Consider the following 16,086-nt stretch of genomic DNA (forward strand, 5'->3'; position numbering starts at 1 on the left):
TTTTTCTCCAGTATTTTCTGATAACATGCTGCATTCATCTTGCCATCAATTTTGGCCAACTTTCCTGTGCCTTTGTAGATCACACAGCCCCAAAACATCAGTGATCCACATCCGTGTTTCAAAGTAGGAATGGTGTTCCTTTCATCATAGGCCTTGTTGACTCGTCTCCAAATGTAACGTTTATGGTTGTGACCAAAAAGTTCAATTTTGGTCTCATCACTCCAAATTACTTTGTTCCAGAAGTTTTGGGGCTTGTCTCTGTGCTGTTTGGCATAATGTAAGCGGGATACTTTGTGACATTTGCGCAGAAATGGCTTTCTTCTGGCGACTCAATCATGAAGCCCATTTTTCTTCAAGTGCCTCCTTATTGTGCATTGTGAAACAGCCACACCACAATTTTTCAGAGAGTCCTTTATTTCACCTGAAGTTATTTGTGGATTTTTCTTTGCATCTCCAACAATTTTCCTGGCAGTTGTGGCTGAAATCTTTGCTGGTCTACCTGACCGTGGTTTTAGTTTCGACAGAATCCCTCATTTTCCACTTCTTAATCAGCATTTGAACATTGCTGATTGGCATTCTCAATTCCTTGGATCTTTTTATACCCCTTTCCTGTTTAATGCAGTTCAATTACCTTGTCTCGCTTATCCGTTGACAATTCGTTTGCCTTCCCTGGATGAAAGATGTAACTATCTGTGAGAAGCCCAAAAACTCACTGACCTTTTATACACACACACTAATTACAAACCAACAGGTAACAAGTGAGGATTGGAACCTTGATTAGCCATTCAAACCTGTTTGTGTCAATTTTTGTGCATGTTATCAGATGAAAGTCACTGGGGTATGTAAACTTTTGATCCGGGTCATTTGGGTACTTTCTTTTGTCATTTTGATTTAAAAAGAGTAAACAGTTGTTTGCCAATAAATAACTTAACCCAACCATTAAGCATGAGTGGAAGAAAGGTTTTTGTGTTATCATTCATATTCTCTTAAGAATGGCAAATAAATCATAAATTCTCCCAGGGTATGTAAACTTATGAGCACAACTGTACACACACGTGTGCGCCCACACAAACACACACGCACACCAACACAATGTATGTGTGTACATATTACTTTGCATGAAGATGGCTTTTGCCCCCCCCCACCCGCCAAATGTTTAGCCCAATGCTGCCCCCAAGTGAAAAAGTTTGGACACCCCATGACCTATACATTAGTACATTTTTCCCATGCCTAATTTTTGGTAACCTGCTAATGCCGTCGCTGTGTGCGGCTCACCATTTCACGAGTCTCTTTAGTGATGCCAAAGGAGTCTGGGAGGATGTCGATGTTGGTGGCTCTTTCCAGCTTGTCTCTCCTGTCAGTGGAAATGTTGAACTTGACATGGTCTCCCTCCAAAAGGGTCACCTTGGAATTTGTGTCCTTCTCGCCAAACGGCAGCTCTTTGTCATTGAAACTAATCCGGGCACTGATGCGACCTGGAAGGGGGTCATTCTGTGCAAGCGAGAAACAGCGCTGATTAAACACACACAAAATCGCATTCAACCGCAAGTTTTAAAACAGGGGATGTCCAAAGTGCAGCCATTTGCAGCCCACAGCTATTTTTTAAGACATTTAAAAATTATTACCAAAAAAAAAAAAAAACATTGATGTGTAATAAAAGAGCCAACAGATGTAATGTAATGAGAAAATATTGACTAATAACTCAAAGCTTTTTTACTTTAACAGCATCATTGCTCAAACAACAAACCTCTGACGGACAGATCCAAGGTTGATCTAGAGATTTAAGCAGTGAAAGATTTATGTATTGATATTTTAACACTTATCATTGACAGCCTTTAGATCCCCGATACCTTTAGTCGAAGTGACTTTTTAAGACTGTCCTGGTGTATAAAATATTAATAGATCAAAAACAATACTGTTCTGAATTATTTACCTATTTTTTGGTAGGCCTGGGCCGATACATTTTGCTCGACGATATCATGACCTACAAATAATTGCCCGTAAACGTTATTTTGAGACAAATTAACCACTGGTGAAATGATAATACATGCAAATAATGCAAGTACAGTGCATCCGAAAAGTATTCACAGCACTTCACTTTTTTCCAGTTTGTTATGATGCAGTCCAAAATAGAATTAATTTGTGTCCTCAAAATTCTACACACAATACCATCCATCCATCCATCCATTTTCTACCGCTTATTCCTTTCGGGGTAGCGGGGGGCGCTGGCGCCTATCTCAGCTACAATCGGGCGGAAGGCAGGGTACACCCGGGACAAGTCGCCACCTCATCGCAGGGCCAACACAGATAGACAGACAACATTCACACTCACATTCACACACTAGGGCCAATTTTTAGTGTTGCCAATTAACCTATCCCCAGGTGCATGTCTTTGGAAGTGGGAGGAAGCCGGAGTACCCGGAGGGAACCCACGCATTCACGGGGAGAACATGCAAACTCCACACAGAAAGATCCCGAGCCTGGATTTGAACCCAGGACTGCAGGAACTTCGTATTGTGAGGCAGACGCACTAACCCCTCTGCCACCGTGAAGCCCTCTACACACAATACCCCATAATTAAAAGGTAAAAATGTTTTTAAATTATTAGCAAATTTATTAAAAAGAAAAAACTACATGTACATAAGTTTTCATAGCCTTTGCGCAATACTACAGCCTCAAGTATTTTTTAATATAATGATGCCACAAGCTTATTATTGGACAGTTTCACCCATTCCTCTTTGCAGCACCTCTCACCCTCCATCAGGTTGGATGGGAAGTGTTGATTTTCATCCAAGATGTCTCTGTACATTGCTGCATTCATCTTCCCCTCCATCCTGACTAGTCTCCCAGTTCCTGCCGCTGAAAAACACCCCCACATCATAATGCTGCCACCACCATGCTTCACTGTTGGGATGGTCTTGGCCTGGTGTTGAGCGGTCCCTTGTTTCCTCCAAACATTCACGCCAAAGACTTCAATCTTTATCTCATCAGACCAGAGGATTTAGTGTCTAATGGTCTGAGTCTTTCAGGTGCATTTTGGCAAACGTTTGACTAAGAAAAGGCTTCCGTCTGTCCACTATTCTATACAAGTCTGATTGGTGATTTGTCCTTCTTGAAAGTTCTCCTCTCTCCACAGAGGAATGATGCAGCTCTGACAGAGTGACCATGGTCTTTGTCACCTCCTTGGCTAGACTAAGATGAATGCAGCAATGTACAGAGACATTTGGATGAAAACTTTCCCATCAAACCTGATGGGAGTTTGAGAGGTGCTGCAAAGAGGAATGAGAGAAAGTGCCCAAATATTGGTGTGCAAAGCTTGTGGCATCGTATTCAAAAAGACTTGAGGCTGTAATTGTTGCCAAAGGTGCATAAACTATGAAATACGCAAAAGCTCAGATTTTTATGCACTTGTCATTTATTCTTAGTTTCTTATGTTCTATAAATTTGCATAATCAAAATAAAACATTTTCACATTGGACCTGGGAACGGCCTCGAGGGTGGTCTGGACTTCTCCGCTTTGGCTGTTACTCCCGCGACACTACCTCAAATACACAGAAGACAGGTATTGTGTGTAAAAAAAACTAATGTATTCCATTTTGGAATAGGACTGAAACATAAATGAAGAAAAAGTGACATGCTCTGAATACTTTCCAGATGCACAGTATACCCTTGTAAATGCAATAAATACTTGTATTTCTCATGTATATTAACATTTAAACACTTAAATACTAAGTTACACAAAACAAAAAAATATTATCCAAGCAAAATTTTGCAGGCAATAAAATCACAACAAAAAGCAATAAAATAGGTCAATAAATAATATGGCTAATTAAAGAGATGTTGACCCAAATTGTCATGGTCCTCTCTGAGCTGCCACCGTGGTAGAGGAGTTTGCGTGTCCCAATGTTATGTTGTCTGGGGGCTTCCATGCCCCCTAGTAGGATCTCCCATGACCAACTGGTCCTTGGTGAGGGATCAGACAAATAGCAGCTCAAAGACTTCTATGGAAATGCAAAAACCGAGACTACGATTTCCCTTGCCCGACGCGGGTCACCGGGGCCCCCATCTGGAGCCAGGGCTGGAGTTGGGGCACGATGGCTGGGCCTGTCCCCATGGAGCCCAGCCCGAAGAGGCAACGTGGGTCCTCCCTCCAATGGGCTCACCACTCATTGTGTGCGTTGTGAGCTGGGCGGCCGCTGAAGGCAGGGCACTTGGCGGTCCGATTCTCGGCTAATTAAGCTAGCTCTTGGGACGTGTAACATAGCCTCACTGGGGGGGAAGGAGCCTGAGCTAGTGCGCGAGGTGGAGAAGTTCCGGCTGGATATAGTCGGTCTCACTTCGGCGCACGGCAAGGGCTTTGGAACCAGTTCGAGAAGGGATGGACTCTCTTCCACACTGGCGTTGCATGCTTCCACTGGCGTTGCATGCAGTGAGAAGCATGCAACGCCCCCCGGATCAAAGCCTGCACGTTGGAGTTCAACCCAGTGGACGAGATGGTTGCTTCTATCCGCCTTTGGGTGTGGGGACGGGTCCTGACTTTTGTTTGTGCTTACGCACCAAACAGCAGTTCAGAGTACACACCCTTTTTGGATAGACTCGAGGGAGTACTGGAAAGTGCTCCCCTGGGTGATTCCCTTATCCTACGGGTGGACTTCCACGCTCATGTTGGCAATGACATTGAAACCTGGAGAGGCATGATTGGGAAAAATGGCCACCCGGATCTGAACCCGAGTGGTGTTTTGTTAGTGGACTTTTGTGCTCATCACAGATTGTCCATAACAAACACCATGTTCAAACATAAGGGTGTCCATATGTGCACTTGGCACCAGGACAGCCTAGGCCAGGGGTAAGGAACCTGTGGCTCTTTTGATGACTGCATCTGGCTCTCAGATTAATCTTAGCTGACGTTGCTTAACACGATAAGTAATTAATAATTCCACTGGTAATCAGTGTTAAAAATAACGTTCAAAATATAAAACATTCTAATGCATTTTTATCCATCCGTTTTCTACCGCACCTGTTCAAGAAGTCAAGAATGGTAAGAAGTATTTTATTCATTATTAGTTAGCTTCAGAATAAAAAAAATATTAAAAAGAATAACAGACGTGTTATACCTTAATGTTGGTTTTACATAAAAATGCACACATTTAGTTGTATTCAGTGTTAAAAAAATATTTGGCTCTCACAGAAATACATTTTAAAATATTTGGCTTCCATGGCTTTCTCAGCCAAAAAGGTTCCCGACCACTGCCCTAGGCCACAGTTCCATGATCAACTTTGTAGTTGTGTCATCGGATTTGCGGTCTGATGTTTTGGACTCTAGGGTGAAGAGAAGGGTGGAGCTTTCTACAGATCACCACCTGGTGGTGAGTTGGCTGCGTTGGTGGGGGAGAATGCCAGACAGACCTGGCAGGCCCAAACGCATTGTGAGGGTCTGCTGGGAACGTCTAGCAGAGTCTCCTGTCAGAAAGAGTTTCAATTCCCATCTCCGGAAGAACTTTGAACATGTCACGAGGGAGATGCTGGACATTACGAGTCTGAGTGGACCATGTTCCGCACCTCTATTATCGAGGCGGCTGATTGGAGCTGTGGCCCCAAGGTAGTTGGTGCCTGTCATGACAGTAGTCCTAGAACCCGTTGGTGAAAACCGGTGGTGAGAGATGCCATCAAGCTGAAGAAAGAGTCCTATCGGGTTTTTTGAGTCATGGGACTCCGGAGGCAGCAGACAAGTACCGACAGGGGTGAACACCGGTGGTGAGGGATGCCGTCAAGCTGAAGAAAGAGTCCTCTCGGGTTGTTTTTGCTCATAGGACTCCGGAGGCAGCGTGCAGGTACCGACAGCCCAAGCAGTGTGCGGCTTCAGCCAGGGAAAACGACATCCAGACGGCTTCGAAGCGATTCTGGACCACCATCCGCCGCCTCAGGTAGGGGAAGCAGTGGACTGTCAACACCGTGTATGGTGAGGATGGTGTTCTGCTGACCTCGACTGCAGATGTTGTGGATCAGTGAAGGGAATACTTTGAAGACTTCCTCAATCCCACCAACATGTGTTCCTATGCGGAAGCAGTGCCAGGGGAATCTGTGGTGGGCTCTCCTATTTCTGGGGTTGAGGTTGCTGAGGTAGTTAAAAAGCTTTTTGGTGGCAAGACCCCGGAGGTGGATGAGAACCGCCCGGAGTTCCTTAAGGCTCTAGATGCTGTGGGGCTGTCTTGATTGACAAGACTCTGCAGAATCGCATGGACATCGGGGGCAGTACCTCTGGATTGGCAGACCGGGGTGGTGGTTCTTCTCTTTAAGAAGGCGAACCGGAGGGTGTAATCCAACTATCGTGGGATCACATTCCTCAGCCTTCCCGGTAAGGTCTATTCAGGTGTACTGGAGAGGAGGCTACGCCGGATAGTCAAACCTCGGATTCAGGAGGAACAGTGTGGTTTTCGTTCTGGTCGTGGAACTGTGGACCAGTTCTATACTCTCGGCAGGGTCCTTGAGGGCGCATGGGAGTTTGCCCATCCAGTCTATATGTCCTTTGTGGACTTGGAGAAGGCATTACACCGTGTCCCTCGGGAAGTCCTGTGGAGAGTGCTCAGAAAGTATGGGGTATCGGACTGTCTGATCGTGGCGGACTGCTCCCTGTACGATCAGTGTCAGAGCCTGGAGCGAAATGCCTGCAGTAAGTCGGACACGTTTCCAGTGAGGGTTGGACTCCGCCAATGCTGCCCTTTGTCACCGATTATGTTCAGAACTTTTATAGACAGAATTTCTAGGCGCAGTCAAGGCGTTGAGGGGATCCGGTTTGGTGGCTGCAGGATTAGGTCTCCGCTTTTTGCAGATGACGTGGTCCTGATGGCCTCATCTGGCTAGGATCTTCAGCTCTAACTGGATCGGTTCGCAACAGTGTGTGAAGTGACTGGGATGAGAATTAGCACCGCCAAGTCCCGAGTCCATTGTTCTTGCCCGGAAAAGGGTGGAGTGCCATCTCCGGGTTGGGGAGGAGATCTTGCCCTAAGTGGAGAAGTTAAAGTACCTCGCAGTCTTGTTCACGAGTGAATGGAGAGTGAAATGTGAGATCGACAGGCGGGTCGGTGCGGCGTCTTCAGTAAGTATCAATCTGTTGTGGTGAAGAAGGAGCAGAGCCGGAAGGCAAAGCTCTCAATTTACTGGTCGAGCTACGCTACCATCTTCACCTACGGTCATGGGTTTTGGGTTATGACTGAAAGGACAAGATCACGGGTACAAGAGGCCGAAATGAGTTTCCTCCGCCGGGTGGCGGGGCTCTCCTTTAGAGATAGGGTGAGAAGCTCTGCCATCAGGGAGGAGCTCAAAGTAAAGCCGCTGCTCCTCCACATCGAGAGGAGCCAGATGAGGTGGTTCAGGCATCTGGTCAGGATACCACCTGAACGCCTCCCTAGGGAGGTGTTAGGGCACGTCCAACCGGCAGGAGGCCGCGGGGAAGACCCACGACACGTTGGGAAGACTATGTCCCTTGGCTGGCCTGGGAACGCCTCGGGATCCCCCAGGAAGACCTGGACGAAGTGGCTGGGGAGAGGAAAGTCTGAGCTTCCCTGCTTATTAGGCTGCTGCTCCCCTGCCCGACCTCAGATAAGCGGAAGAAGATGGCTGGACCATTTTTATTGTGATATTGTTGAATGTGCTCAAAAAGTCCTTACACACACACTAAAATCTTTTAACCAAGTTGTATTTTTTTAATAACTAAAATATACACACACAATATATTTTCTAGGCAGAGAAAACATAAAATGTTGTTCAAACTTCAAGATTATTTTTATTTGTATGTCCAAATATGTTTATTTTCTTTCAATTCAATTTTGAAAACGTTTTAAAGTGTTTTTTTTTTGATAAATGCAAATTCAAGTTATCAGTTTGTTTCACTTCCGGTTTTTGTGACGTCACACAAATTCACTTCCTGTTAAAGGGGAATCTGTCAGTTTCAACTTGCCACTGACCACTTTGTGCAAAAACAGCCTTTACGTTTAATGTGCATACTGTATCATAGTTGTTTGGACAATAATGCCTTTATAGAAGTTTAGAATGGGGAATTAGTTTTTTTGTCAATGGGGAAAGACGCTAATCTAACTAACAAGCTAACGCAAGTCGGTCTATAATTGTATCGACAATAAGGGTTTTTAATTTAATACAATGATACTAATCGTCGGGAGTTTTACTGGTTACCATTATTACGTTTATGTGCATGTAGTACAAACGGCCACAGCTGCTGAAACCAATACAAAAGAGTTGTCACTCTTGTAAGCCACTGCAATGCGACGCTGGAAAAAGTTACGAACTGCATTTTTAATTTGTTGTTCAGTTAATTAACTTATAGAATATCAGCCTGGGCTGTGCCTAATTCAAGGCTCCAATTAATTCACATCATTAAAAAAAAAGCTAAAATGTTATTGTCAATGGATATAATTCTGAAGTTCAAAGTAAAATAAATATATGACTTAATTTTAACAGTCCCTTTTTGGTCCTGGGGACTAACATTGGCATACATTGAGGGAAGACCTACTGGTTACAGTACAAATTGTGCCAGTATTGAAAATGGTCTCAACTTGCCTGGTTTTTGGTGGGGACCTTGGGGATGACCTTGACGACGGTGCCTTCAAACTGCTCGATGCTAATATCCTCAAAGATGACGGTTCCTTGGGGGAGCAATCTCACTTCTGTCGCCACCTCTTTGCCCTGCAATCACCAACAAAGATACATGGGTCACTACAAGCGAGTGAAGAAGTAAGGATACCTACGTTTCGATCTCTGATGGTGAACTCTACGTCATCTCCCGCCTGCAGGGCCTCCAGATCGCCCTTAAACTCGCTGTAGTGAAAAAAGATCTCCTTCACCACATCAGCCCTCTCAATGAATCCAAATGCCTCCTAAAAAAAATGGTTCAAGTTGACATGACACTCAAAATTCTTTTAGCAGGGTTGAACTTTTATCCATTATGTAAACGTTGGATTTTATCAAGAGATTAGAAGAGTAATACATGCCCTTTCGAGCCTCTGTTGAAATAATATTTTATCATCGCCCTCATTGGCTTTGAGGTTTGATGTCATAGAGGAAACACCACCTTCCTCATGGACATTACACCACCTGTGACTCGCCACAGGCTCCATAAAACAAGCCGTTACTTCTTTCCTACGCTTACAAAACGGTGCAGATAATTGATGGATTTTTCATCACTGACCACCATTAAGAAAATCGTTTTTCATTAAACGCATGCAAATGATGTGTTACAGTTTGTGCTATGGCGCCATCTTTTGGATGAGTTTGCTCACTGCAGAGTGAATGCCTACAAGTGTTTCCTGCTGTTTAAAGCTTTGAAACAGAAGTAGAGTTTGTTCTTCATTCCTCACTCCATGCAATGTTTGCAAGTTTTACAATATAACAATTCTTACTTACTAAAGCGTCCCATGTATGATGTCTGTAGAGTGTTTTCATGCACATTTATACGTGCTATTGTAATGTAATAAAGCTGGCGTTGTTAGCATTAGATAATATGCTAACACATTTACGAATGTCTAGTATTAACATACAATCGCATTGCTTTTGTATTGTTTCAGTTTCATATATTCCTCAGTAAATTCACCAAAAGGTCACCGTGGAGTTTTAGAGTCTGTTTAGCGTTTCCATTTCATAGCAAATATTAACGCTTCAATTCACTTCCTGTCCTCAATTTGTACACAATTTACTCCATAAATAATACAATTCTAAAAAATATATATAAAGTAGGTTGTACTTCACATAGTGAAATTAATATCCATCCATCCATTTTCTACCGCTTATTCTCTTTGGGGTCACGGGGTGCGCTGGTGCCTATCTCAGCTACGGTCAGGCGGAAGGCGGGGTACACCCTGGACAAGTCGCTATCTCATGGCAGAAGAGGTGGCTACTTGACCAGGGGGTATTTTGTATTGTTTGAGTTTCATACACTTAAGTTTGAACATTTTCTTAAACTGGATCATATTAGCACAGTGACGTCAATGATAAATATCTTAAAGGCCTAGTGAAACCCACTACTACAGACCACGCAGTCTGATAGTTAATATATCAATGATGAAATATTAACATTGCAACACATGCCAATACGGCCGGTTTAGTTTACTAAATTGCAATTTTAAATTTCCCGCTAAATGTCGTGTTGAAAACGTTGCGGTATGATGACTCGTATGATGACGCGTGCGTTCGACGTCTTGGGTTGTAGCGGACATTATTTTCCAGTCCGATCCAAGCTACAAGTAGTCTGCTTTAATCGCATAATCAAACAGTATTCTGGACATCTGTGTTGCTTAATCTTTTGCAATTTGTTCAATTAATAATGGAGAAGTCAAAGTAGAAAGATGGGGATGGGAAGCTTTTAGCCTTTAGCCACATAAACACACGGTGTTTCCTTGTTTAAAATTCCCGAATGTGAAGCTGTACTATGGATCAGAGCGAACATGGATCCCGACCAAATGTCAACCAGCAGTTTTCGGTGAGAAAATTGTGGTAATAAGTCAGCTCTTACCGGAGACACCAGCGAAGCTTCGTCCTGCTGCAGCGCGTGACTTTCCTCAGACACTCTGGCGTCAACACACCCGTGGCCACACCCTTCCGACTTTCAGGTACTGTATAATCTCACTAAAACAATAGGCAGATAAGGGATTTTCCAGAATTATCCTAATAAATGTGTCTAATAACATCTGAATCGCTCCCACTGCCCTAACCTTTTTTTTTTTTTCTAGTCTTTCACTCTAAATTTCCTCATCCACGAATATTTAATCCTCGCTCAAATTAATGGAGAAATTGTCTCTTTCTCGGTCCGAATAGCTCTCGCTGCTGCTGGCTATGATTGTAAACAATGTGAGGATGTGAGGAGCCCTACAACCCGTGTAGTCACGCGCACATCGTCTGCTACTTCAGGTAAAGGCAAGGCTTTTTTTATTAGCGACCAAAAGTTGCGAACTTTATCGTCGAAGTTCTCTACTAAATCCTTTCAGCAAAAATATGGCAATTAAAAATGATCAAGTGAGACACAGAGTAGAAAATCTCATCTCAGTAGGCCTTTAAGTGTTGTACATGAATACAATTGTTTTAAATATTTTTTAAGGTTTAATTTCTCTTTGAATTAGAATAAGTGTTGTGCATTCTTGGGTAAAAGGATGTAGTTTGCATGGGTAAAATGATTTAATTTGCATGGGTAAAAGGATGTACCGGTAGTTTTGCATTAGGGTGTTTCATCTATGCATGGTGCAGTCATAGGTGCGCTATATCTATCATTTATTGCAAATTTTTTTCCTTGTGTTTTACCTTTGTAACTATATGAAGAAATGGCACCACTGAAGAGGCAGCTGGTTGCACCATTTCTGCGCTCCTTTAATGTTTTTCAGATCGTTTGTGTTTTTTAATGTTTCCACCTTATTTTGTGTGGACTTTTTGTATCTGAACAACAACCACGTGATTTTCCCCATTGCAGTGTAAAAGTCTATCCTATCCAATCCTAAAGGGTCCAATATCGGTATTGTATAAAAGTTTGAAGTAAAAAGGTTTTATCGGAACACCCTGATTTTAAACCAACATTTTCAATGTGGGACCTCTCAGACATCTAAAATTGCTGAAAATATTGCAGTACGGCACTTAAAAGGTTCATGTTATGATTTATTTCTACATTTAAGACTTCCTTGTAATCTGCACAACATATAAAGTTGGTCAAAATGTTGCATAGAATGTTTTACAGCCCGTCTTCAAGCCGCTTTCTGACCGTCTCTTTTTGCGGGCGTGCCTCCACTTCGACAGACAGCGTCTTCTCCCCGTCATCCATGTTGTAGTTTTCAAGCGCTTCAAAATTGAGTCTACTGACAGATATGAGTTCGAACTACCAGTATACGCTACTTCAGTCTTTCGTAGCCGTTGTTTCTCAGCTGTGGTCCGTATGGGCCGCAGCAGTACTCCATTGTAATACACCTTTTTCCACTACTAGTGGCAGTAATGACTAGAAAAAACAGAAGAAATCTGAAGCTTAAAGGCCTACTGAAAGGAGATTTTCTTATTTAAAAACGGGGATAGCAGGTCCATTCTATGTGTCATACTTGATAATTTCGCGATATTGCTATATTTTTGCTGAAAGGATTTAGTAGAGAACATCGACACGGGTTGTAGGGCTCCTCACATTGTTTATAATCATAGCCTCCAGCAGCAAGAGCTATTCGGACCGGGAAACAGACAATTTCCCCATTAATTTGAGCGAGGATGAAAGATTTGTAGATGAGGAAAGTTAGAGTGAATCCAAAAAAAAAATTTTTTAAAAAGGCGACGGCTCCAGGTGGGAGGGTTTCAGATGTAATTAGACACATTTACTAGGATAACTCTGGAAGATCCCATATCTGCTTATTGTTTTAATAGTGTTTTAGTGAGATTGTAAAGTCATACCTGAAAGTCCGATGGCTGCGGTGAACGCCAGTGTCTCTGAGAGAAGCCGAGGAGCCAAGATCACAGCTGCCTTTTCTGAGCTGCAGGAGGAGGTCCCATTATCCTCTGATGTCTCCGGTAAGAGACGAATATCACAAATTTCTCATCCAAAAACTTGCTGGTTGACGTAGAGAAACATGTTCGCTTGACCGCTCTGTGTTAAAGCTTCACAACAAAGAAACACTGGCTGTGTTTCGGTGCTAAAGGCAGCTGCAATCCACCGTTTTCCACAAACAGCATTATTCTTTATAGTCTCCATTATTAATTGAAGACATTGTAAAAGATTCAGCAACACAGATGTCCAAATTACTGTGTAATTATGCGATGAAAAGAGACGACTTTTAGCCGTGTGTGGTGCTGGACTAATATGTCCGCTACAACCTGAGAAGTCACAAACACACGTCATCATGCGCGTCATCATTCCGCGACGTTTTCAACAAGAAACTCCGCGGGAAATTTAAAATTGTAGTTTAGTAAACTCAACTGGCCGTATCGGCATGTGTTGCAATGTTAAGATTTCATCATTGATATATAAACTATCAGACTGTTTCAGTAGGACTTTAAGTTAGAGCACAAAAAATATGAATAAATTGGTGAAGCTGTATTTTCATTTTCACTGTAATCTTATTGACAGTTTAAGAATTATATGGCTTATAAATTATTTATTAAATTTATTTAGAATTTGTTAATTTTATTAGATTTATTTTCTTGATTTGTTTTTTATTTTAGCACTGTCATTTTTGAATGGGATTAAAGTCAAGAATGACTAATTTAGTGTTAATATTTTTAGTGGGCCCCTCCGTAGTGGAAAAGTTAAGCTTAGAGGTAAAAAAAAAAGTTAAGAACCTCTGTGCTACTTTGTATTAGAAACAGCAAAGGATGCATGTTCATGTATGAACCAGTCTGCCCCACAACAAAAAGATAGCCAAAAAGAAGAGTTTCACTACAGTGTTGGACTCGTCCAAAGCACTTTGGGTAAAGATTTATACCATATATAGATACAGCGCTGACGTCACCAATGGCGAAAACGTTACAAATGGGGAAAATTCCAAACGGTATGAAGAAAGGCAAGATTGGTATATAATATCTCAGCAAGGCCTCCATGGTTTGATTTCACAGCAGGTACCAACAGTTAAAAAGTTGCTGTTGCATAATTGGGCCCCTTCAAATGTTAAGCCTGTGTTAAGTGGCTGTTATTGGTTAGCCTTACCTTGGTCGCGCACACCACACCCTGGCACCTCATTTGCTTTTTGGTCACCAGTTGAATGTTGCGAGCACTGACCGCACCAGTGCTGGGGAAAACAGGAGTGGTGTGAACAGGTCTTGTTTGACCAGTGGGAACAAGGCCAGTTGAGGGAGTACTCACTGCTTGTTGGTCTCCATATAAAAGACCACTTTGTCACCTGTGTCCAGATGGGTGTTGCCCTCCACGTCGTCTTCAGTGTAGGTCAGGTAGAACACTTCCTGTGGAAAACAACGCTGGTGTCAAGCTTTAAGTTGCAATCAGGTTAGCTTAGGGTGGGGGTCGGCAACCTGCAACTCTTAAGCGACGAACTAGTGGCTCCCTGGAGCTTTTTCAAAAATGTATGAAAATAGAAAAAAGACGGGGGGAAATGTTTTTTATTTCAATATGGCCTAAGTGAACCCTAGTGCTACTGTTTAATATGTTTTTATGCTTTACTGATGACAATATTGGGCGAGCAATCCTTGAACTCACCATAGTTGTGTGGATTGTGACTCATCAGTTTGTTTACATGTACAACTTTCTCCCACGCTGCGTTTTTGTCACTTTTTTGTCTCATTTTGTCCACCAAACGTTTTATGCTGTGTGTGAATGCACAAAGGTGAGCTTTGTTAATGTTTCTGACTTGTGTAGAGTGCTAATCAGGCATATTAGGTCAGTGAATGACTACAAGCTAATCGATTCTATTTAAGCTAGCTGTGTGTACATACTCATATTGCATCATTATGCCTCATTCATAGGTATCTTTGAGCTATTTAATGGATATTTGCATTTCTCATCTGTATGTATTATTAGCTGCATTTCTGATAGTTGTTTGTGTGCCATGTGGTTCCAGACCACAGGAAACGTTACCCAGCTTGCCAAATATTGTAACAAATCCATTAGAAGATGTTTCCTTTAACATCTATACTTTTGGCCACTCTAAGACAGTCATTTCCAGAAGTTATCTCACCCTCTGAGAAGTTTTACAAATGATTTCTAATATCATAAAAATATGTTAAATAAAATATTAAAATTTAAATTTCTGTCTGCCTGCTACACACAGCCATGTTGATAGTGTAATCTAAACACCTTTATAAGACTTATAGAAGGCTCCACACAGATTTTTGGTCCAATATGGCTCCTTCAATAGTTTGGCTTGCCGACGCCTGCAGGACACTTTTCTACAAACTTACCCCATTCCTTTCATAGCAAACACTTCCAGTGGGCACTTGGCCAGGTGCAGCCTTCCCATCCAAATTACCAGGAATCGATGCAACAACCTGCAGACAAGGAGACGTGAGTTAACAAACAGCTTAGCCCACTTAATGTCATGTACAAGCAATTAACACAAAGGCATTTTAATCCACAGTAATAAGCACAAAACATTAAGGGCCTGATCTACTAAAGGTTCACTTGATTATTAAACTAAATGTCTCCTAAATGAGCAAAATAGCTGATGCAATCCATTCAGCGTGTTCGCCTTCACATGTAGTGCAAAGTATTGGCAATATTTTCATGTCAATGTGAATCATGCAAGTCTGAATTTTTCAAAATCTGACCCAGGCGTGAAAAGAACTTGCGTGTGTATGCGATGCGACTGCAGTGTAAGCGCTCTGGTCACGTGTATCCCACTTGTCTATCATAAAAGGCAAAAAGTGTCATAATTGATCACCAAAATAGACCAAAGAAATAGTTGACAAATGAGCAGAAAACAGGCGAAAATAACGTTTTTGTTGAACCACTCCTGTCTCTGACTGCTCACTCACAAGCTCTGTGGAGCAGGTGGGCCAAAATGCTTGCCCTTTTCTTATCTTCTACACACAATAGTTCCTGACTTTGATTGAACAAAATCCTTGAAACTGCCACGAATGCGCCGAGACAGAATTCGACTAGCATCGCAGCCATGCTGGCTTTTCGTAAACACTGCAGCACATGCGATGTCATGTTCAAATGAGACATTTATTTTGTAATGTCAACATAGCCTTAAATTCATGTTACAATCAAATTAAACTCGAGCGGTATAAACACTTTTTAGGGCTCAACAAAAGACTGTAAAATATCAAAATGCCCCCCAAACGCCACAGGTTGAATAGAGTATGATTTCATGTAGAGTAGGGCTGGACAATTAATCAAATTTTAATTCCGATTAAGGCATCTCACGATTATGAAAATATAATAATAGAAAAACGTTTAACGGGCCTTGCAACGTTCATGCAAATTCCGCAGCTTGTGACGTTGAAATGGATGATGAGCGAATAAGTGGACATTTCCAAGAAGTTTTGGATGTCACCATGGTTGCTACTTTTTATTTGACACAGCATTATTGAGCTTATTCAATCACTACATTTAACAAAAAAGTAAGGTAGGATTTCCATGTTAACGTAACTGCAGATGGAGTC

At 42.3% G+C, this 16,086-nt stretch overlaps 1 protein-coding gene across 6 annotated transcripts in view; it reads right to left on the bottom strand.

Moving 5' to 3' along the window:
* Window positions 1–16,086, bottom strand: part of csde1 (cold shock domain containing E1, RNA-binding) — a 76,382-nt gene that overhangs the window by 29,301 nt on the left and 30,995 nt on the right. For all 6 annotated transcript variants that reach the window (XM_061889237.1, XM_061889235.1, XM_061889238.1 and 3 more), the window contains 6 exons: window positions 14,881–14,967; window positions 13,829–13,926; window positions 13,673–13,754; window positions 8,763–8,891; window positions 8,575–8,700; window positions 1,276–1,491 (listed from right to left, as the gene is read on the bottom strand). In XM_061889237.1, the coding sequence (XP_061745221.1) occupies window positions 1,276–1,491; window positions 8,575–8,700; window positions 8,763–8,891; window positions 13,673–13,754; window positions 13,829–13,926; window positions 14,881–14,967 (738 nt within the window). The remainder of the gene's footprint in view (window positions 1–1,275; window positions 1,492–8,574; window positions 8,701–8,762; window positions 8,892–13,672; window positions 13,755–13,828; window positions 13,927–14,880; window positions 14,968–16,086) is intronic.

Source organism: Nerophis ophidion, linkage group LG27 (assembly GCF_033978795.1).
Source record: "Nerophis ophidion isolate RoL-2023_Sa linkage group LG27, RoL_Noph_v1.0, whole genome shotgun sequence".
In the NCBI taxonomy this organism is placed as follows: domain Eukaryota; kingdom Metazoa; phylum Chordata; class Actinopteri; order Syngnathiformes; family Syngnathidae; genus Nerophis; species Nerophis ophidion.